Below are 23,570 nucleotides of genomic sequence, written 5' to 3'. Positions count from 1 at the left end.
TATAGACTTGTAGCTCTTCAATTAATTTGGCCCTTTGAATAGGGAAACACCAAATAGTACTTTATATCTTCTGCAGCTTAACTAATCAAAGTTACCTAAACCACCCAAAATGAGTCTTTAGTTTTAGGGAGAGATATATCAGTAAGTCTTTGAAAGCAGATATCTTAACATCAGAGTGACCTGAATTATATCTGTTCCACATTTCGGCTCCTGCCCTGTTTTATTTGGAAAATATCTATAGTTAGAACATCCCTCCCCCTCAGTTTTATGTGATGCTGCAGGGAGGACTTCCCCCCTCCCCACCTTAGATTTTGACCTGGAAATACCTTAAGATATGGCCTGCATGGATCTATTCTTCCCTTTCTTTCAGTGGAGTAAGATACAATGTTTTGCTAGTATTCTGCATATTTTAGATGCCACATGAACTCAATTTCAAGATTCTATATAACCATGAAATACTCTACTATGTTTGATATCCCAGCAGTGGAGAAAAAAGAGATTTAGAAAAGAACAGAGGTATATCTGTGTTAAACCTCAAAGCATTAAGACTCTAATATATTTCATATTGTCATTATTTTTATTCATATTTCCCACTTGGAATATTCTAATAAGACAACAAAATTCCATTCCTTTGGGTAGAAAAATTGACAGTGTTTGTCTTCCAGCAGTCCACTGCAGGTTTCCTGCATAAATCTCTCCACACCCTTACAGATGTTCATATCTTTGAACAGATCTGTTTCCCTTGAGGGTCAGCCAAACCATTAAGAATCTAAATTTTAAGGTGGGAACTGCTGTCTAGCATCTGGTAATAGAATGCAATCTATATCTTCAAAATCTGTTTCAAGCTTCTTTCATTTTTTCCAAAGCCACTCCTAAACTTCCTCCACAGCATAGGAACATTTTCTTCCAAATAGGTCCTCAGAGACAAAAAAAGCACCTGCACTTCTGCCTCCAATTTTTACACAGCATGTGATCTATACTATTTTTACTAGGAAGAAAGATCTACAGCAGGGCTGCTGCTGTCAGTGTGCATTAGGGAAAGGAAGGAGAACAGGAAGGGGCAATGAGATTTTTAGCTTGTTACTTATTTAAGACCAGCCTACCAAGCAACATGGAGTTGGAAATGTCAATATGGGTTGTCAGAGAATGGAGGCAGATCAAAACATTTGGTAGTCCTAGGCAATGCTGGATATAGATCTATGTAGTGCTTCTTGTGTTTGCCTTCTGTGTTAGTTCTTCCACCCAACAACAGCCTCTATGCTCTTAGCATCTATGACCTAGTGTTAGGGTTACTAAGGCCGGAGAATAAATTGAAACATGCACTGAATTTTCTGAATCACTGTTTTAACACCAGGCAGAAAGAGAAAGGTGAATATGATCCCTAGGCTACTTCTTGTAATACTTAAACCATGCAAAAGGTGGGAAGCCACAGGTCATTCAGATATTAGTGGCATCACCCCTGATCGCTGGCCATGCTGGTTGGAGCAGATGACAACTGCAGTTCAAAATATCTGTAGGGCAATAGGTTTCCCAGTTCTGATTAACTGTCATGTCTGAATGATTTCAGTTGCAAAGCGAAATGGCAGAATCCAGGTAAAGGTTTATTATCTTGTGTGATGATGGCAAGAAACAAGCCACAAAGTTAATCAAGTCACATGTTGGATTGTGAGGGAAAGTAGTAAAAAAATAATTGTTTGCAACAACAATAAATGTCAGGTTTGATCTAAGGCTATCACAACAAATTTTATTTCTCAAGGTAGATCAGAACCTACCCTAACTCCACATTCCCTTATATTATACACATGATAATAAATTAACAATGTTGCTTTTCCACTCCTTTAAGGAGACCACACTTTTTGCTCTTGGTAGATCCTGGCCCTAAGTTCCTGAAACCATAGCTAATCATATCTAAACTACATTGTTCTATAAAGGTTATTGGCTTCTATTACAATATCTGCCCCCCGCCCTGTTGATAAGTTTGTGCACACTAAACTTTCCATATGTTTGTATCCTGAGTAGTTCATTCATTAAATTTCTCATTCATTCCCCTTTTTAAAAATTAAGCTCTCAGCATACCAAAGTCTGCTGACTCATGTTTCTTTTTATCTTACTTTTTGAAAAGTTCTAAACATGAAAACATTTAAAATATCTTCTATAGTGTTGTTCTTCTTTCTACAACTTTATTGCAACACAGTATAAAGGAATTTTCAAATAAGTCAGCCCTGTAACAGTTCACATCACTTGCCACTAAACAATGTAAATGCACTTCCACATAATTTTTGACTTCCATGAACTTTATAACATTATCACCACAACTGAAGTCATGTTTGTTCTGTGGTTGAAAGAACTGCAGATTCAAGAGTAAAAGTGTGTGGAAAATTAAATAAGTAGAGTTTTCCAAATGTTACATACAACTGTTTCCAAATTAAACTTTCAATTCCCAGGCATAAGCCTCAATAGCTCATGCTGAAACTTGCTGAACTTTTCACAGAAAAGCCCAAGCAGGGGGGCTGCAAACTCCGAACTCCTGATATTCTGCCCTACATTTTGTAATGACAACAATAGAATGTTAGATTAAATCATTCAGCTCAGCACCCTGTCAGGCATACAACGTATAGCATTTTTCTGTTCTTACCCTTGGTGTGCACGGAAAGCAGCATGAGCAAGGAAATCTGAAGCTGCCAGTTTGGTTCCTCTAGCCAGTTCATTGCAGCAGTAAGCAGCAAGCAGCAGCCGCCTCGCTGATTTGCTTGTGGCTTTAAAATCTCCTGTTTCGTTCCCCTTCCTTATTTCACTTGGAGCCTATTTGTTCCCGCCTCTCAGATCCCTGGATGCGTCTTGCCTGCAAAGCCTGGAGAAGAGAAGGTGAAAGACAAGCCGGTTACAAACTGGTTCTGTCACCACAGAGTCTTCAACTGCTCACCCTCGTGGGGAGGACAACAAAAGGGCAGCGAGAGATTCCCAAGCTGGACTGGATTCCTGAGAGAGGAGCATGGAGTGATTGCTGCCCACACAGGGGATTTGTGTACACTTAGAAGTTACAGCCAGAAAAGGAACTGGCAAGCCCACTCTGATTACTCCCTGCCTTAGAAAACCCAACAAAAATCATGGGGTTGCTAGAAGTCAACAGACAATTTGAAAACATATAAACACGCACAGTCAGAGAGAGAAAGACTGAGAGCAAAATATTCTAGTTTTCCTCTTCTCTTTCACACACAAGCAGAAAGCAAAGCCATGAGATTCTGATAGATCTAACTAGGTACACATAAAAAACCTGCCAAGTATTATCATAAACACAAATGTGACTCTGCCTCTATAGCTGCAATTTCTTAAATTTGAATGAATTTTCTGCTTCATGTTTTTCAGCTTCAAGATTATACAATTATATTATGATGCTGTTTATTTCTTTTAAAAGTTTATTTTATTTTCCATTTTAGCCTATTTCAATGATGAAAGTCACAGAATAGGGCAGAAGGCAGCACTCATAAATATAGTGGATCCTTGATGTCTGCTGGGAATTAGTTCCAGAACTTCACAAGGTAAAGGTAAAGGTTTCCCCTGACGTTAAGTCCAGTCATGTCTGACTCTGGGGGTTGGTGCTCATCTCCATTTCTAAGCCGAAGAGCCAGCATTGTCCGTAGACACCTCCAAGGTCATGTGGCCAGCATGACTGCATGGAGTGCCGTTACCTTCCCGCCGGAGCGGTACCTATTGATCTACTCACATTGGCATGTTTTCGAACTGCTAGGTTGTCAGAAGCTGGAGCAACAGTGTGCGCTCACTCCGCTCCTGGGATTTGAACCTGGGACCTTTCGGTCTGCAAGATCAGCAGCTCAGCACTTCAACACACTTCGCCACCAGGGCTCCAGATACCAAAATCCAAGGATGTTCAAGTCCAAAATCCATGTATGCTCAAGTTTCATTATATATACAGGCAGTCCCCAAGTTAGGAACAAGTTAGGTTCGGTAGGTTTGTTATTAAGTTGAATTTGTATGTAAATCAGAACAGCTATATACACACACACACAAAACACATATAGACATACGTATACACAAACACACACATATACATACACTTTGGAAGGGTTACCATCCCGTGGTGTTTGTTTCACTGTCTGTGCCCCTGTTTAGAAGATTTCAACTCACTTTTTCTCCCTGCAATAATTGGAGTTTGAAAAATTGGGCTTGTCGTGGAAACAAGCATTGGTAATAAAATTTCAGTGGAGACACCTTTTCCCATGGTAATAATTCTTCCAGGAGTATTTCTCTTCCTGGGGGTAGATTTCTCTCACTTCCTGTTGTCTCACCCCCATTCTTAACTGTGAGTTGTTTGTAAGTTGGATGTTTGTAATTCAGGGACTGCCTGTAATGGTGTAGTAAAATGGTGTAGTGTACCTTACATAGCAAAATCAAGTCTTGCTTTTGGGTTTTTTTTTTAAATCAAGCTGTGAATTTGTGATTATAGAATTTGTGGATATGGTTGATTGCAAATCTTTGTTCACTTGTCGACTCTGAATAGCATTTTCCTTCATAATTAATTGGCTACATCAAATGCATCAACAAGTGGTAAATAATTACTAATATGCTTTAATACATTTAACATAGAGATGAAAGAACTTCCTCAAATTCAGCTCAAATTGTTCTTGCCTAAACATGCATTTACCCATTTGCATTCATTCTTAAACTTGCTCAATCTCATCTTGGGGGGTTCATAAGGTGGTATCACGGGATGAAACTGGACCTGAATGACTCTCTATCTATCCTTGGTAATAGGACAAGGCCCAAAAGCCTATTCTTCTCCCCTGCAAAATACCTTGCTTTTTACACCAACACAACTCTGCAAAGGACTTGGCAATCCTCTTGCAACTAAAGAATCCCAACCATCCTGAATCCTTAGTAAAATGGTCAAAGCCCCAAGATTCTATACTTCCCTGGGATTCTGATGACTGCTTACTATTGTATTTTCTAGTGAATCTTGGTTTGTATTAAAATTTCTTAAACTCTAATAAATGTATACTGTTGCATACTCTCCACCTGTCCCAAATTTTGCAGTGACAGTCCTCATTAATCCTTTGTAATCTCATCTTCAGCTGTTTTTAAGTGTCTCAGTTTCTCTCTCACACTTTCCTTTTTCTCATCAACTTGCTGTGGTTGCTGCAAAGTGAACTCCAAGTTCAAAAGAAATGTGAATGTATGAGATAATACTCAAAACCACCAAATAATTCTAGAAAAAGTTATAGTTTTAACTACTGTGAAACTATATACAGTAAATTAAAGGACATGTAAACATGTTTAAAGCAAAACAACCCCGCCCCCAATATTAGCTTCAATTGATCACTTAGCAGACAGTGTCCTAATAGGGAAAACCAAAGGACTACAGCATGCACAGTGCTCTGTTTGTTGGATGAGTCGATGTGTTTTTCCTATAGAGAACCCTACTTGTAGAATATTGCAATCCAGTGGAACTATGCTTGGATTTCGGCCAAAGGAATCAAAACTCGTTTAAAATTCTACAGCAAAACACAGTAGCTAGTTTCAAGAAAAGAATAAATTTCTGACACAATGAAATGCCAAAAATTTTGTCCTCTGGTATAATCCTCCTGCTACTATAATTTTGCCATTTTGTTTAGATCACCTTAGCGGTCATAAACCTATCTATTCAGTCCAAACATTTATGGAATCCTGGCAGACAAGGCTGCCATAAAATTATGTGGTGTCTGACGAGTGTCCTTAAGCAGGTGTAGAAAAAAATAAAATGAATGCAAGGAATCATTGGGAGACGGACTGAAGTACTGCAAGGCTCCTATTGTTAATATAATATTGTAACGTCTTTATAGGAATCTGTGGTACAAATCTATTTGGAATACTGAGAAGCAATTAATATTACATCTTTAAATGTCATGGCTCCATTTGATAGAATCAGATACGGCTCGGGACCAGCCTACCTCCGTGATCACATCTTCCCCTATGAACCAGTGCATCTCTAAGACCCTCCGGGGAGGCCCTCCTCTCACTCCCGCCACCGTCCCAAGCACGGTTGGTGGGGATGAAGGAGAAGGCTTTATCAGTGGTGGCTCCCTGGCTCTGGAATGCCCTTTCCAGAGAGATCCGACCAGCCCCTACTCTATCCTCATTCCGTAAGGATCTGAAAACCTCATGGTTTCAGCAGATCTTTGAGTAGAACTCCCTTAACCCTCCCCGCTATGCTCTCGATTAGCACTTTACCCACTTCCTTGCCCACACTGTACTGTAGTACACAACACAACTAGCACCTTATAGTTGGCCAATCCAACACTGAATCCTGGACACTGTATCTGGGTTTACTGATGAAGTTTTTGTTATTAAGTATTAATTCTTTGTTGACTGATTATATGTCATATATGTCTATTCATGTGGTATTATGTCCTAATTGCTGTAAGGTCTTAACTTGTTGTATGCTCTCTGTTGTATTGGAAACGCCCCGAGTCCCTTGTGGAGATAGGACAGTATATAAAGATGATGATGATGATGATGATGATGATGATTATTATTATTATTATTATTATCCCAAAAGCCAAATTTTAGGGAGAAGTGCTTAGAATTCTCAGCCAGAGAGCTCTAGTGCCTCATCAAACCATAAGATTTTATAGGATGTTTCCAAGGAACTTAAAGTGGAATCACAGAACTATAATTGTACATTTGCAAGTTTAACTTTTACAGATTTGATTATTCCTGTGCTTGATTAATATGTTCTCTCTAAGTCTCCCAGCATGACTCCATGGCCAACTTTCACCATAAGTGGACCGTAGAGTTGTGTTGGAGGGCTTCCACAGGAGTTTTCTTCTCTCGCAGATAATACTGAAACCCAGAGTCATTCAATGATACCAACTGGTGAGTTTTTCAGAACAGAAAAGGAACAAAGAACATTCTTCCTTCTACAGCACATAGATAAATGACAGAATTTACTACCACAAAATGTTATGATGTCACTTATTTAAATAGACTTAACAGAGAGATTACAACAATTCAGAGAGACCAAGGTTATCAGTGACTAGTCATTATAACTGTATCTTATCTCTTCTATCAAAGCCAGCGTATCTGTGGATATTGCCTGCTGGAGAACAATAGTAAGTGATTGTAAAGTATTGCATAGGATCTCCTCTGAGGTATCCCTTAACTGGGAAAAAGATGTGTGAGTAGAAGGGGCTTCGGTCAGATTCAGCAGCCATCTTCTTAGAGACAAAAAGATCACCAAGAAGTAAATACATTCTTAACTGGTTAAATAGGTGAAGAAAATGTATTAGATTGTCTCTATAACATTTCAAACTTCTTTAATATCTAAATTATTTCATTAGTAATGGACATCCACAGCAGTTTGGACACTGATTGGTTGATGGAGTTGGAGGGGGTTGCCTAGAAAGAGGAGGTAGGTGGCACCAGAGCAGCAGAAAGTGATATTCAGTCAGAGAGTTAGGTAGGTCAGGGAGTGGACTTTGAAGAGAAAGGAAGGAACTTTGGGAGCTGTTAGTAAACAACCTCTTTGAGGGACAAAGTTTAAATTAGTCTTCGGGGAGAAGTGCTAGATATTGTAGAGCGCCTCTAAGGGTTAGAGTGTTTATGTTCACTGCCTCTGGAAGGGAGGACTGAGATGATTTTAAAAAGCCTGTTTCATTTGTGAGGAAACATAGTTTCTGAAGAAGTCAAGTTAAAGAGCCATTTTATTTTAAGTAGCCAGCCTGTTATTTTACTGTAACCAATACACCACCTTTATGATATATTTCTAAATAAATTACATAATTTTGTTTTTACTTCACCTCAAGTCTTCTGTGTGATTTTCTGTTTATCAGTATAAGGAGGTGGCCTGTCTGCTTATTAACCATCGCTCTATAAGTCAGAGTTTCCCGCCATTTTTGGGTGGCTCTGTGTGTTGGCTCCGAGGAGCTGTGCCACATATAACTGGTGGCAGCAATGGTACATACAATATAATTGGTGGCAGCAAACAGCCTCGCCTGCCAGAGCCTAGCTTAGGGTTGCCATAAATCAAAACGACTGAAAGCCACACAAGAAGAACCTATGAACATTAATTACAAGGTAAGTTCCATTATGCTCAATTGTGATTTAATCTCCATTTGAAACTTTGCACTTTGCTTTCTCTGGCTTCAAAACATTTCTAAATTAAGGCAGACCTAAGGTGATCCTATCATGGTGGTTTTCCTGACAATTTGTTCAGAGGGGGTTTGCCTTTGCCTTTCCTAAGGCTGAGAAAGTGTGCCCAAAATCATCTAGTGGCTTTCCACAGACAAGTGGAGATTCAATGTCCTAGTCTAACAATCAAACCACTACTACACCATATTGCCAACCCCATTATCGCCTTTTAGTCATAAAAAGGATAATGAATCTAACCCCCTCCCCAAAAGAGAGATTACTTTGCTTTCCATGGCCCCTGATTCAATCCTGAACCTTCCCACACATCAGATGCTAGGGATATGTCCCTAGTGAGAGATGCAACCATGAAAACCACATGGTGAAAACCTATCCACATTACCCCCTTCCTCGCCAAATTATATTTACCTAAACACAATATAGGGGAATTTTAACAGTGTATTGACTGGTGCAATAAAGTTGGTTCAAACAATATAATGTTGAATATTAGAAAGAAAATAGGTCATAAACAAGTCACACATTATTAAAATCCATACATGTATATTTATATGCTACCAAGTTTGTTCTCGCTTTCTGAACAGGTGTAATATGGTATGTTCATAGCAGAATTCTATTTGCTCTGTGAATTTTCAACAAATATGAAGCCCATCTTACAACATTTTTCATGTCATGAAACTGATTCTATTACAATTCTTAATGTAACCTAACCATGTCTGCTTTGTTTCAAAGCCACTGCATGTTTTTCAACAGATCTAGCTTGTCCTCCTAAGCAGAACTTTCAAAAAAGGTGGCTCTTATCAGTTACTAAACATCATCTTGGGAAGGGGATGAAAGGGATATGAGCATGATAGCAGTTTATGCCTACTAAATCTAATCTTAGCCTGATAAAGCTCAGCCTGTTAGTTAAAGATGCAAACCATGATAAAATCCCACTTTATTGGTCACAACATCTTATAGTTGTAAGCTTCACACTTATGGGGTTTCAGTAACATGGAAAAGGTATGATGCCATGGAATGGGAAAACAAGGGTGAAACTAACTGAAATCTACTATTTACCTAAAATAAAAGGAATACCAGCAGAAAATTCTGACACCAGGAAAAGCACACACACAAGCTATTATCTTGAGGTATAATCCAGAGAATTCTACTGGATTGCTCGATTTTATGATCTCTGTTCATAACAGTGCAGTGAAGCTGCTACTGTATCCAATTAAATATTATCAGGAATCCTATATGTGGAAACAACAGTGTATTAAAAAATAAAATAAAGCAATAATCTACTACGATTATGCTAGATTTGTAAGTAAATCTCTAGGCATTCAGAGTTTTCCATTTGATAAGCAATTTAGCCTGTCTTATGTTGTCTCACCGCATAAGGCTAACATAAATAGTATTAAATCCTGAAAATAAAAGTAGGGCATTTCAATAAAAACCTTCAAGTTAATACAAATACCAAAGAGGAAGAATCTCACTTATTTTCACAGTTTGGAAAATGACATCATTTCTTCCATCCTTGTTAATCTTATCAGCATTGTAACTCTAGCTTTTGTTTTGGTTTTCAGATAATATGCTAGTCATTGTATGATGCACTTACTTATATCAGAAAGCCACTAAACCCATTAGGTAAAGTCAAAAAGCAACAGCCGCAGAGAAAAAAATAAAGGAACGACAACCTTGATTTTCTTTTTAAGTTAAAAGCAACTACATGGCAATAAATTTTGGCTACAGTGACAGACATAATTCTCATTTAAAGAAAACCAAACAAAAGTTCCTTTTAGAAGATGTTTGTAAAGAGAGAGAATGAGGGCAGGAGACAGAGAGAGAGATGACTAAATTAGTTTTATTCATTTCAAAGAGAAATTAAATTGTTGGGAAATGAGCTGCTGTGAAAATACAGCACACAAGAAATATCTCTGAACATATTTGAAAATACAGAGTTCACTCCCTATATATTCATAGTTGCCCTGTCCCCAGATGGGTAATTATGATGTGTTGATGATATCACAACACATAGATGGATACTTTCTTCGGATGTATATATTTTATTTTGCTGACCAGCCAATTGGACTGCCTCTGTTCCATTTTCCGATCTTGCACACACGTTCTCGGAAAAGAAGGCCAAACTAAATGGGGTGGACATGTGTGACAAAAGGGGGCAAATTACCCATGTGAAATTCTGTGTGCTTCACATCTTGCTTTGAAACACAGCTTGTCTTGTCTAAACATACGGCACTAACACAATGGGAATCTGAACTAAGCACACATCTAATGTTGTAAGTTGGTGGCTAATGGTCCATTTCATTTGTGAAGTTGGACGTGTGATAAGCCAATAAAATAACTTTGGAGAAGGAGGAAGGATGCCAGGTGTGGGTTTAACTCAGGCCTAAATCCCACTAATTCAACAATGGAACTTCCTTTAAAAAACTGAGCTTAAGGTCACAGCCTATATCAATTTAATGTAAGCACCCCTGGCCTTATGCCTTAGTGATTCAGTATTCAGCAGTTCCCCAGTAATCATCAAAGCAGCCTCAGGGTTTCTCATTTCTCCTTTCTCTCTTTTTCTGCCTTTCTTCCAAGCTTCTTCCCAGCTTGCAACAATATCCTATTTCACTGGCTAGGGACATCCCATAGGAGGGTATTCCCGTGCAACTCTCAATGTAAATATGAACACTTTGGTTACAAATAAATTGTTTTCTAACACTGCACACACACCCTGAGCACCCCTTTCAATGAGCGAAGTTACATTCAAAGCACGTATACCCTTTCTTTTCAGAAATGAGCTTGGCCATCCTCTCTTTCTCTCACTCCCTCCCCTCACCCACTTTTCCAGCCAAGACGAGGAGGAAAAATCCCATATATTTTCCAAAGCACTGCATGTGATGATTTGTGTTCTCACTCATGGGCTAGGACTGTCAGTTCTGATCTGTGTTTGGGCCTCGATCACATGTGATAAGGACCAACCTTATTTGAGTATTCACACATTATACACCCAGGGAAAGCAAGGAGGGAAACAAACGTTCCTCAGATGTTCTGTGCATCAATCAAGCCCACAGCAGGGAGGCTGCCAAACTTTTCTTCCATTTAACCGAGGAAGGGAAGGAGAGTCCAAGGCAGACTTAATAAACTTTAAAGCTGTGTCAGAGGAGACTTGGGCCCATTGTCGTGCCCCCCTCCCAGTGTGTTTTCCAACAAATTCTCTGCAGTTGCTAATGGCAACTATGTCTTTAAGAAATTTAGATGGGGAAAAGTGATGAACAATTTGGCAGAAAGGTACTTTTCGCCTCCATTCTTCTAACAGTTTTCTCAAATAAATATCAGCCAATTTCCCATAAAAGCAAACAAAAAACCCACCCCATACTTATTTCTTTCAAATGCTACTTTTTACTAAGTAATTGGTATGAATTTGAAAGAGAAGGAAAACAATGATCACCAAGTGTATCACCACTAGAATGTTAAATATACAAGTGAATCTAAAAACCTGGCAGGACAATAAATATAATTCAATACAGTGCGACTTACAGCTGACTCTCCATATCCATGGATTCAAGCATCTGCAGCATGAAAATATTCAAAAGAATTCTAAAAAGCAAACCTTGATTTTTCCATTTTATATAAGTCATGCCATTTTACTACACCACTGTATATAATAGGACTTGAGCATTAACAGAATTTGGTATCCATCTCGAGTTCTGGAACCAAACACCAATGCACATAAGGGGCCCATTATATTTTTCCAAGGTAACATATATAGAAGAATGAGTCTTTGGATCCTCAGAGTATCGGTGAATCAGTGTCAACAATCAATGTAAACAATTCCGAGAATTAGCTAGAAAGAAAATTGATATGGGAGGACTGGTAGGTGTGGGAAGATTGAGGTTGCTGCCAAATCCTTATAGATGCCTCATCTTTTGGATTCTCTTGGTGAACCATTAGGAACTTATCATTTATGAGCTAACTTGTAAGTCCATCTTAAATCACATTGTGTAACAAAGAAAAGAACTGCTAGAAGGACAGATCATGAGCTCAGCAAAATCGTGACTGACTGATTAAGGCTTCAAAAAGCTAAATTGTGGATAGGACTTTACTGTTGTTGTGATAGTTAATGTTTAAAAATAAATATGTTTCCAGATAAAATCTCCAATGATCACTTAAACATGTTAGTTGAGGATGCAAGAAGATGAATCATAATCAGATCTACACCAGGATCCTTCTATTTTAATAGTAATATAATTCTGAAATTCTGTTCTAGGGATAATAATCTGTCCTGTACAATTTTAAAATGCAAACAGCTTGTTAAGGACAAAAGGCCAACTTTTTTCCAAAGTATGTGGCACATACTTTATTTATTTTATTTATATCCCAAATGTATCCTTTCAAAACAGGGTCTAAAGCAGCATACAACATTTTAGAAACACAATATGAGAAATGACCATCAAATACACCACGGCAAGTGCTACTGGAACCTCTTCACATATCATTCCATTTCACCTGAAACTACCGGCAAAACGGCAGACACGCAGGGTGCCTTGTGGTACCCTGCGCACCATCCCTCCTTCCCACATCATATGGTGGGGATGGACAAGACACCCTGTCCCCATCAGCTGGGCAAAAGGGTGACAATGCGTATTACCTCGTTGCCCTTTTCCCCATCTTGTGGAGAAAAGGAGAGGAAAATGTCGGTAGCTCCATTGAAGCTACCAAAAAAAAAGAACCACTTTCCTCTCTGTCGTGGTAAAGGAAATGTCCTCCACTATTGGAGGAATGTAGGCAGGGCCAAGCCAGCATTGTCTGATGGTGCTTGGCAGGCCCCATCCAAAAGTAGAAAAAGCAGCCAAAAATCCTGTGCTAGGAGGTCCTTGATCACAAATGGAGACTGCATTTGTAGAAAACATGGCTTCATTCAAAGGTTATAATGAGACATGTCCCATGACTATGAGTATAGTGTATACAAGTGCTTCAACTACCTTTCAACACTGTACAGAACTACAGTGGTTAATACACTTTGTAGCTTTGAATAGCAAAAACTAGGGCCAAAACAGTCCAATGAATGAAGTATTGGCAAACATGTGGCCCACAACCAAAACCAAACTGTGAACCAACCACAAGTATTACAACAATTTTTATCCCCAGTTTAATGGAGCAAAGTTTTCCAGGAGAGTTTTTGGTTAAAACAAGTTTATTAAATAACTGTAGACATATAAACCCAAACTATATCAATATACAAACACTGTTTTCACCTATTATTGTGCAGTTTACAATTCAAAACATAACAACATCCAATAGAGTTCTGTTGGATTAGAAATGTATTTCTACCACTTGGAAAAAAAAAACCACATCTCTTATTTTCTGATTTTATTTCAACACTGCTTTTTAACAGTTACGGAATGTTTGCATTCCCTTCTCTTCTGTCCTCAGTCAAACAGTGCAGCTGCTTCATTTATGGGATTTTTTTTAAAAAAAGAAAGTGATGTTTTTTGTGAACCAACAGTCTGTGATAATCTCATTAAATCCTTTCTAACACTTTCCAGTTCATACAGGATTTTTCTCAACCTGGGTGAGTACAGCCTATATGGTGTGTTTAAATCCTCTAGGAAAGACTCTTTTTTAAAAAATGCCTTGCCTGAATCAGCGCAAAGAAAATAGAACTTTGTAAAAAGCATAAAATTAAAACAAACTTTGATGCAAATGCAATCTCCATTAACCCTAACAAAACAATAAAGGCATACTCCATGATATTTTGTGTTAAAACAAACATTATATAGCAAACATATCAAATAAATATGGAGAATTTTCTTTTCTTTATTCTGGCCACATTTTTCAGATCAAACCAATAAATCTGTTAGTGATTCGGAAGAGAAAACTCCATACTGGCAATTGTTTTGGAGTACTTACAGTGTCATACTTCATATATTTAATAAGTATTAAATCCCTCTGTGCTAAAAAAACAAAAAAAAAACAAAAAAACAATTACAATACAAACCCCGTAACTGTGGGATTGGTACATGTAGTTTTACCTACCTGAATTTAAAAAAAAAACATAACCTCTTTAGGAATTTTAGATCCCCCAAGCGATTCCATGGTATGCTTCTGTCAGAAGTCAGTACAAAGTCACCCTAGATGAGTTTCTAAGCTGTCCAGGGTGAGTATGATAGCATCTAGCGGATGTCATTCATTTCAATAGGGTTCAGTATTACCAATGGTTTCCTGCTTCTATGATAAATTCAGGGACATATCTTCTACAGGGATCATACGGTATTCCCATCAGTATTACCCATGGTTTCCTGCTTCTATGATAAATCAGGGACATATCTCCTGCAGGTACAGGGGCCATACAGTATTCCCATCAGTATATTCATGGTTTCCTGTTGCTATGATAAATTCAGGGACATATCTCCTGCAGGTACAGGAGTTAAATGATTTTCCAATGTTATTGGAGTAAATCACTTCAAACTGTAATTGCTGTGTTGGTTACATATAAGAGAAACACAGAAAAAATGTGTTTGGTCATTGTCTTTGTCAAATCCTCTAAGTGCTGGAACAGCAAGCTTTATCTATTTGTTGCATTTGTATTCCACATTACAAAATACAACACCAAGTACGTGTACATTTTTCATCACATCCTTTCCAATACTTTACTATAGCAACTGATACGTCATCCAAAAAAAAAACCTTATGGCTAATGCTGAGATCTGAATCTGGCCTCGAGTATATCCTGCAAGATACTTGTTTATAAAGCGATTATTCTTCTAACTCTATTGTACACCTGCAAAACATCTAGAAGTCACTCTCAACTTCTGGAAAGCTTCCATCAGTGTTGCAGCAAGTGCCTTTGGAAGACAAGCATTCTGGAGGAAGCAAAGACCAACAGCAATTATTATCCGCCATCAACTTTGCTGGACTAACCATATTGTCAGAATGTCTTATCACTGTCTTCCAAAGAAGTTACTGCATATGCAGAATGCCTTTCCTTACTCTTAGAATTAAGAACCTGGGCTTACAGAGTGATGACATTGAGTCCAACAAATATGAAAATTATTATGATTCCCTTTAGAGTAAATTATGTCATTTCATCCCACCTATATGGCTCTTCTGCCTGGTGTAGTTATTTGCTATGGTAGCATCACTAGAGAAGAAAAACTCTGGCACGGGGGGGGGGGGGGACCCCACATTTTTCATTCAAAGATGATCCACTTCTCTCCAAACTTTACCAGACTGGCAAGGAAAGTAGCCAAACCACAGTAACTCACACATTAGGCCAGGACTAGCATACTGAAATAACAGCCTCAAGTATTCCTTTTGAATATAGATTATTTACACATCCTTGCTAATTTTGTGGGAATGTGGGAAGTCAAGACATTTTTTCTGAACATAAAGTATGCACTCTGGAGGAATGCAGATGGATGAATGTTTGAAGACTTCAGTCTTTGCCAGTTCCAATATGAATTGGCTTGATCTGTCCTTCTCAAAATAATGTGCAGATTAGAATCCAGTTATCTATCAGTTTTTGTTCTTCCTGGTCCAGTCCCCCACCCCACTATCCCATGCAGTTCTTGGCTCAAATCATCTAAAATCTGTTTAAAGCTGAGCATTTTGAAAGCAAATACATTTAGAAATGATATATAGCTACACCTCTGAACATATATTTTGAGAGAAAATATATTTTAAAGGGTGTAAATGTGATTTTTCATGTTTACTTTAAACTACAGGTTAATGTGGGGTCATGAAGAAACAAATGTATGGCTGATCAGGTATGTTTGTGGCATAAAACCTGAAATCATAAGAAACTAAGTTAAATCTCACAGCCGTGTACAATGATTCCCTGGTATCCCCTGGAGTCTGATTCTAAGAACCCTTTGTATATAAAGTCCCATTATATAGAATGGCACAGAAAAATGGTGTCTCTTATATAAATGGCAAAATCAAGATCTGCTGTTCAGATTTTTTAAATTGAATATTTTTTGAAGATAGTTGAATCCTGAGAGCCTGCTGTATACTGCAAACACAGTTATTCCTGATGTCCTATCAAATTCTATAGCAACTCAGAAAACTGTTTTTTTTTTTTTTCTGGATTACAGAAGCCTTAATCACCCAATCCACATGGCCAGTGCCCATGATGTCTGGGAGATTCTGAGAGCTGTAGAAGAAAAATAGCTGTTCCTTTTCCCCCAAACAAAACAAGATAAAATCTATAGACTATTCTTGCATTGGAGATTTTCAATAAAATGGGGAACAAAACACATAAAGTTATATTTTCATCTGAGCTAGGTTTACTCAATTTATAGAAGAAAACAATCATTGTTCTTAGCTCTGTTCCTGTTTTTAGTCTCCAGCTTTTTCTTTGTTTATATTTTTTAAGGTAGCTGCAAATGTTGTGATGGATGTACTCCAGAGTCTGATTGTACTCTTATACTGTCACTAAAGGAAGCTTTCCAAATATATTGGTCTAACACAAGCCTGGGCAAACTTTGGCCCTCCAGGTGTTTTGGACTTCAACCCCCATAATTCCTAACAGCCAGTTAGCTGGTGGAGATTTCTGTGAGTTGAAGACCAAAATACCTGAAGTGTCCATAGTTTGGCAAGGTCTGGTCTACCACAATATCACTTCAGGTTCTCTGACTGGATATGATTTGACATTCAAACTTGGTCCTAAATGATACTGTTTCAGATTAAAACTACTCTTTGAAAGTTTCTATAGTATAGGGATGTAAATCAACAACAGAGAAGGCAAATGAATGCATGCTCTTATTATTGCATTAGGCTTCTCACATCTATATGGTTGGCCAGCAGAAAGGAGGAAAATAACTTGAGGCAAAGCCTTACTCAATAGCTGCAAGCACAGGAGGAAAGAAAAATCAAAGTTTTGTTAAAGAAACCTTCGCTTCACCAAAATCTGAAACCTACTGACATAAGCAGCTGCATTTCACCCTGGATGATGAGCTTTACTTCCTGTAAAATCTAAATAATGTTAGCATGAACAAAGATCAAAAAGCAGTCTCAGGGCGGTAGAAAGCCCAAGGAAAGCTCACTAGAGTTGTTGAAATACAAACTCTCTGCATGCTAACATTGAAACAGTAACTGGTAAGGCATATAGAAGAAAAATATTTACAGCCATTCAAATTCTGATGCTAAATAGAAAATACCTACAGTAGAGTCTCACTTATCCAAGCCTCACTTATCCAAGCCTCTGGATAATCCAAGCCATTTTTGTCGTCAATGTTTTCAATATATCGTGATATTTTGGTGCTAAATTCGTAAATACAGTAATTACAACATAACATTACTGCGTACTGAACTACTTTTTCTGTCAAATTTGTTGTATAACATGAAGTTTTGGTGTTTAATTTGTAAAATCATAACCTAATTTGATGTTTAATAGGCTTTTCCTTAATCCCTCCTTATTATCCAACATATTCGCTTATCCAAGCTTCTGCCGGCCCGTTTAGCTTGGATAAGTGAGTCTCTACTGTAATTGTAAGTTACCTGTTGTATTTAGTTTAAAACGTACAGAAGTATTCGAGGAAACATTGTAAATAGGAAGAAATGGGATCTAACCAAACAAAACAAAATGGTGCTAAAAGGTAAAGGTTTCCCCTTGACATTAAGTCTAGTCGTGTCTGACTCTTGGGGTTAATGCTCATCTCCATTTCTAAGCCGAAGAGCTGATATTGTCCGTAGATGCCTCCAAGGCTGGCATGACTGCATGGAGCACCATTACCTTCCTGCTTGAGTGGTACCTATTGATCTACTCACATTTGCATGTTTTTGGACTGTTAAGTTGGTAGAAGCTCGGTCTAATAGTGGGAACCACCGACCTTTTGATCAGCAAGTTCAGCAGCTCAGCGGTTTAATCCGCTGCACCACCAAGGTTTCCCAAAATGGTACTCTATTATCCTTAATGTAGATATTATACAGGCAGTCCCTAAGTTACAAACAAGATAGCTTCTGTAGGCTTGTTCTTAAGTTGAATGTATGTAAATCAGAACAAGTACCTTTCTAAGTGTTAGCTCAAGCCAAGATAGCATAGGGAAAGATTAACAACACTGTAATGTTTGCTTTGCAGTCTGTGCCCCTGTTCAGGATATTTCACCTCACTTTCTGTCCCTGTGACAATTGGATTTTGAAAATTTTGGGTTGTCATGGAAACAAGGATTAGTGATAAAGCTTCAGTGGGCACGCCTTTTCCACATGATAACTCTTACAGCAGTGAATTTTCCTTTCTAGGGATAGATTTCCTCTAACTTCCTGTTTTCCACTCCTGTTTGTAACTATGAGTCATATGTAAGTCGAATGTTTGTAACTCAAGGAGTACCTGTATTTCTACTGATGCTCAGAACTGCTTTTTGACTGCTGCATCACACTACTGACTCATGTTTAGATGATGGTCTACTAAGACTCCCTAGATACTTCTCCCATATACAGTCATCAAGCCAAGTATCAGTACCTTACATTTATTCCTGTTGAAATTCATTTTGTTAGTTTTGGCTCTGCTCTCCACTCTGATAAGGTGACTGAATCCTTCTCTGGGATATTAACTCCTCCTCTTAATTAAATGTCACTGAGTCAAACAATTTACTGAAATCAAGATATACCACATCCACATTATCCCCTTGATCTGCCAGGCTTGGTAACTATGATTAGTTTGGGATTACAGACAATCCTCGAGTAACGAACAAGATAGGTTCTGTACATTTGTTCTTAAGTTGAATTTGTGTGTAAGTCAGAACAGGTACATTTTAAAGTGTAACTCCATGCATATGTGTATGCCTTGATTCACATAAAGAAGGGTTAACTCCCCTGTGGTGTTTGTTTTGCTGTCTGTGCCCCTGTTCAGAAGATTTTACTTCACTTTCTGTCCCTGTGATAACTGGATTTTGAACAATGTGGCTTGTTGTAGAAACAAGGATTGGCGAGAAAGCTTCAGTGGAGACACCTTTTCCTCATGAACTCTTTCAGGAGTGAATTTCTCTTCTAGGAGGTAGATTTCCCTCACTTCCTGTTGTCTTACCCTCGTTCTTAACTATGAGTCATTTGTAAGTAGGATGTTTGCAACTCAGGGAGTGCCTGTACTTGTTTTTAAGAAAGACATCCTGGTTCCTTCTCTAGTGATACTACCACAGCATTCTTTTCTAAGTGCTCACAGATTGTTTAATTATCTGCTTTAGAACCTTTCCTGGTATTGACATTAAGCTGACTGCTTGCTGGTTGCTCAAGTCTTATTTCCCTTTCTTTCTCAAATCTGTTGAAGTCTCTAGCACTTCTAAAAGATTATCAACATATGCTCTGAGACAACATCTTCAAGCTCCTTTGGCATTCTTGGATGTAGTTCATCTGTTTATGGAAATCTGAATACATTTAGTGTATCTATATCTTCCTATATTACTTTTGTAACTATTCTGCGTTGCGATTCCTCAAATGTTTCATGTGTACCAAATTGATCACGCTTTCCTTCTCCAAGAAGATTGAGGTAAAAGAAGAGCTGAGCAGTTCTACCTTCTCTGTTTCCTATTAGCATCCCATACAAAGAACTATTTTCTACTATATCTACCCTCTCTAGCAAGCCTGAATTTGTTCTGAGTTTCAAATTCTCTGACATTTCCCCTACAAATACTGGTTATTTATTTATTTGTTTATTTTGTCCTTCTTTCATTTTCTTTTTAAAAACTTTAGAAATATTGTGCTTCTAGTATGCTTCCTGTAGTCTCCATCTTGTTTCACCATGGCCTCATTTTCCCTACAATGCTGTCACTATTCATCAAGCGAAGTTTGTTATTAAAGTGATTAACTGGCTAAAAAGTGTTACATTTGATTGACTAAAAAGTGACTGATTAATGAGGAGATGCATCGAAGATGACACCTGCTGCAGTTATATAAGGAATTATAATTAAAATAATTTAATTTACTGAGATTACACACCCATTTACACTTATCTTCATTATACCCCTTCTGATCTATACAGCATATATGTGTGAACATGCATTGTAACAATAGCCCCACTGCATTCACATGGCCATAGTGAAGACACAGTGCTTCAGATGACAAGATACCCACCAAAGCTGCTCATGTTTTTCCTAGCATTCTCCTATAAGCTTACATGAACTGTACATACCACTCTTTCTTTTAGCACATCATCATGGTATTTTAGTGTCCAAGGTATGTCACATACATAGTATCTTTTATTTCAATGTGCTTTTTATAATAGGAAAAATAACCTTTTGTAGGCTACGAGGCAAGAGATACATATAATAAGTTAGTATAGGTAAGTAAGTAAGTTTGTTTTGGAATTGTTCAAAAATACAGAAATACATATTACATTCAAATTTTAAATTCCACAAAGAAGCCCAACTGAAAGCATTATTTAAAGAAAAAGCTTACTGTTCAAAAACCATAACAGCTCCTTTTGGGTAAGTTAAGATTACTGGGTATCTTTTTCTCCCTCCTGAGAGCAATCAAACAGTTGCCAGTAGTGTTAAGAATAAACACTGCCACCGCTACAGGCAACACGCAGATGACCAGTTCAGGTTTGAAGGTTCACTGCACATCACTGTCCATAAATACCCACTGACAGCTTTCACAGTATAATGAACTATGCAGCAACTCAGGCAGGCAATTGACACAATAGATGAACATAAAGCCTCTAACTTTAAAGCAAGGCAGACTTCGCAAACAAGTTGTCATCTCACAGAGCTCAAAAATGCTGCCTTTTCGGATTTCACACATTTCATTACCAAACACTCAGCTGTATTTTGAAAATACACAGCAACCTGCATAGGTGTGAGTTAAACAAAAATAACAACATGATACAGATTTAACAGCCGCATTAGTCAGAAGTGAGTTTTCCAATAAAAAAAATGTAGTGGGGAAATCACACAAAGAAAAACAATCTTCAGCATTTTATAAAACAGACTTTAAAGACTTCTTCATGCATTTTCCTCCCACCCACCTTGCACATTTGCTAAACAATTTTATTCCTTTACCTATGGCCATGCAACACCAGGGTCTGCATCCTAGAGTGGCTAGCCCACTGCAAAAGCATTTGGGCAGTCCCTGCACTTACAGAAAGATGCAGCATAAAGTGGAGGAGATAGTATTTGGCCCCAAGTTTTTTCTTTATCTAACATTTTGTTTTGAGTGTTCACCACAAGGAAAGAACCAAGATATACTATCCTGGTCTCAGACATATAATAGTACAGAGAAACGCATAATGTGACCCTTTTAAAGAAAATGTTACAAAAAAGTTATAATTAAACTTGTTTACTAAAATCTTTGCTATCTGATTTAAAGCTCTCAGCATCCTTATAGCTGCATGAGATGCAATAGAGGTCTCCTGTCTTCTTATAAAATAACCGTTCTACCTCATTGTCCCTCAAAATAATAGTCCCCACACTATTTTCTTCACCTTGCACCTCACACTAATTAATTTGAACTATTTTTTAATAATTCCCAAGGTTTTGAATTACCTTTCAAGGTATGTACCCCTAAGAGAACGTTTGGGTCCTCATTAAAGCTTGAAATACAAATTTCTTGACAACAATAAACAATATATGACTTTTGTTTTCTGACATTCCTGGTTACTGAAGTTTGTGGTCCAACTGCAATGTAAAATGACCCCATAAATGAGAAACATCTGTGCTATCTAATGCCCTGGCCAGGTCTTGCAAACCCAGGGCCATTGCTTCATTGATTGAATCAATGGATCTCTACTGTGGCCTTCCTTTTTTCCTACTACCCAAACATTATCATCCAGTGAATCACGCCATCCCATGATATTTGCGAAGTATAATAGCTTCAGTTTACTCATTGCTTCTAATGAGAGTTCAGACTTTATTTGCTCTAAAACTCATTCACTTCTCTTTTTAGTAATCCATGGTCACTGTGCAACTCTTCTCTAGCACTTCAAATGGGTTGATTTTCTTCCTGTCAGCTTCCTTCACCATCCAGCTTTCATAACCATATACAGAAATTGGAAATATGATGCCTGACATTATATTAATATCAGCAATATTAATTGCTGACATTAATTATATGTCCTTACACTTGAGGATCTTTTCTACTTTCTTCATGGCTGCCTTCCCCAATCTTATTTGTCTTCTGATTTCTTGACTGTAGTCTCCATCTGAACTAATAATTTAGCTATATGAAATCTTTAGCTTTTGAAATTTACATGCTTCATAATCCATAAATAAATGATCCATAAATAAAAGAAAGGCATGGATCACCTACCTACTTTGAATTATCTGAATGAGGAAATAATGCAAAGATTCTATATCCATGGCTTCACTTATTTTCACTCCAAAAATATTCCAAAAATATTCACTCCAAAAATATACCACTGATGGGTTTGTGAGCCTCTCTAGGTTCTACAGGACAATTCTATGGTATGTTCCCAGCCCATGTATAGTCCATGTATAGGTTTTGCTATTATCCACCATTTCAGGTATCTATGGGGGTATCTATGATACTATGAATTGTATCCCTTGCGGATACAGGGGTTGTACTGCATAAGAGTTAGAATTCACTATGATTAAAACACAACTTTTTTTGTCAACCATTTGCATAGATTTAAGAATGAGTAGGTTTATTCTTCTTGATATGTCTGCCTATTAGAAATTAAAGAAACCGCTTTGCACCAAATGTGGTTTCACTTTCTTTTTCAGTACCAACTACAACTTTCCATGGTTTCAGACAGGGAGCTGTACTCCTGCAGTGAGCAGAGTTGCAGGGGAAGATATGTGTTTGATGGCCTCCAAGGAATAGGGGCCTGAGATTGCTGCATGCTATACTGTGCACCAAGACACTGCCAATGATAAGGACAGAGCCAGAGGCTATTTAAGGCCTGACTACTCTTTAGACTTTTGCTTTGAATAATGAGAGAAACAATGGTCAGATCGTATTATTTCTGTCAAGATTTGGAAATTATCTGGTATTTTCTAAGTGATAGCAGAGTTAATACCTCTGGCCTAACCACCTATAAAAGAGTTAAGCTACTATAATTAGGGTGTGGAGGTTAATGCAATGGGAGTAGTATACAGGTTGTAGTTATACTGGGTACGTTTGATGAGAATTGTTGAGGGATGGATGGTGCTTTGAAGAATTGATGCTGAGTAGTGAGGAAGAAGAAGCTGTAAAGTTTATATATGTTGTATATACTCTGTATACTGCTGCAACAAAAATAAGTCTTCCTGATTATTTGGGAAAGATTGATTGAGTAGAAGACTACTACAACTGTGCTTTTGGATATCTGGTTCCTTAACCCAAACTAACAGAGTCACTTCCACAAGAACAGGAGTTTTATGACTGCATATAATCCCTGACCATTTATTTTATGTGTCTTTTGAGTCCCCCTGGGGAGATAAGGTAGATTACAAACAAAGTCTATTATTATTATTATTATTATTATTATTATTATTATTATTATTATTATCATTATT

The 23,570-nt window shown here is 37.8% G+C and overlaps 1 protein-coding gene across 2 annotated transcripts in view; it reads right to left on the bottom strand.

Annotated features, from left to right (window-relative positions):
• bmpr1b (bone morphogenetic protein receptor type 1B) overlaps nt 1-23,570 on the bottom strand; it is a 239,177-nt gene that overhangs the window by 68,775 nt on the left and 146,832 nt on the right. For both annotated transcript variants that reach the window (XM_062982198.1, XM_008111070.3), the window contains exon 3: nt 2,636-2,851. In XM_062982198.1, coding sequence (XP_062838268.1) covers nt 2,636-2,708 — 73 coding nt within the window. In that variant the 5' untranslated portion in view covers nt 2,709-2,851. The remainder of the gene's footprint in view (nt 1-2,635; nt 2,852-23,570) is intronic.

This window comes from Anolis carolinensis, chromosome 5, assembly GCF_035594765.1.
Source record: "Anolis carolinensis isolate JA03-04 chromosome 5, rAnoCar3.1.pri, whole genome shotgun sequence".
In the NCBI taxonomy this organism is placed as follows: domain Eukaryota; kingdom Metazoa; phylum Chordata; class Lepidosauria; order Squamata; family Dactyloidae; genus Anolis; species Anolis carolinensis.
The sequence above is the reverse complement of the archived record's forward strand: the minus strand, read 5'-3'. Positions and strand labels throughout refer to the sequence as shown.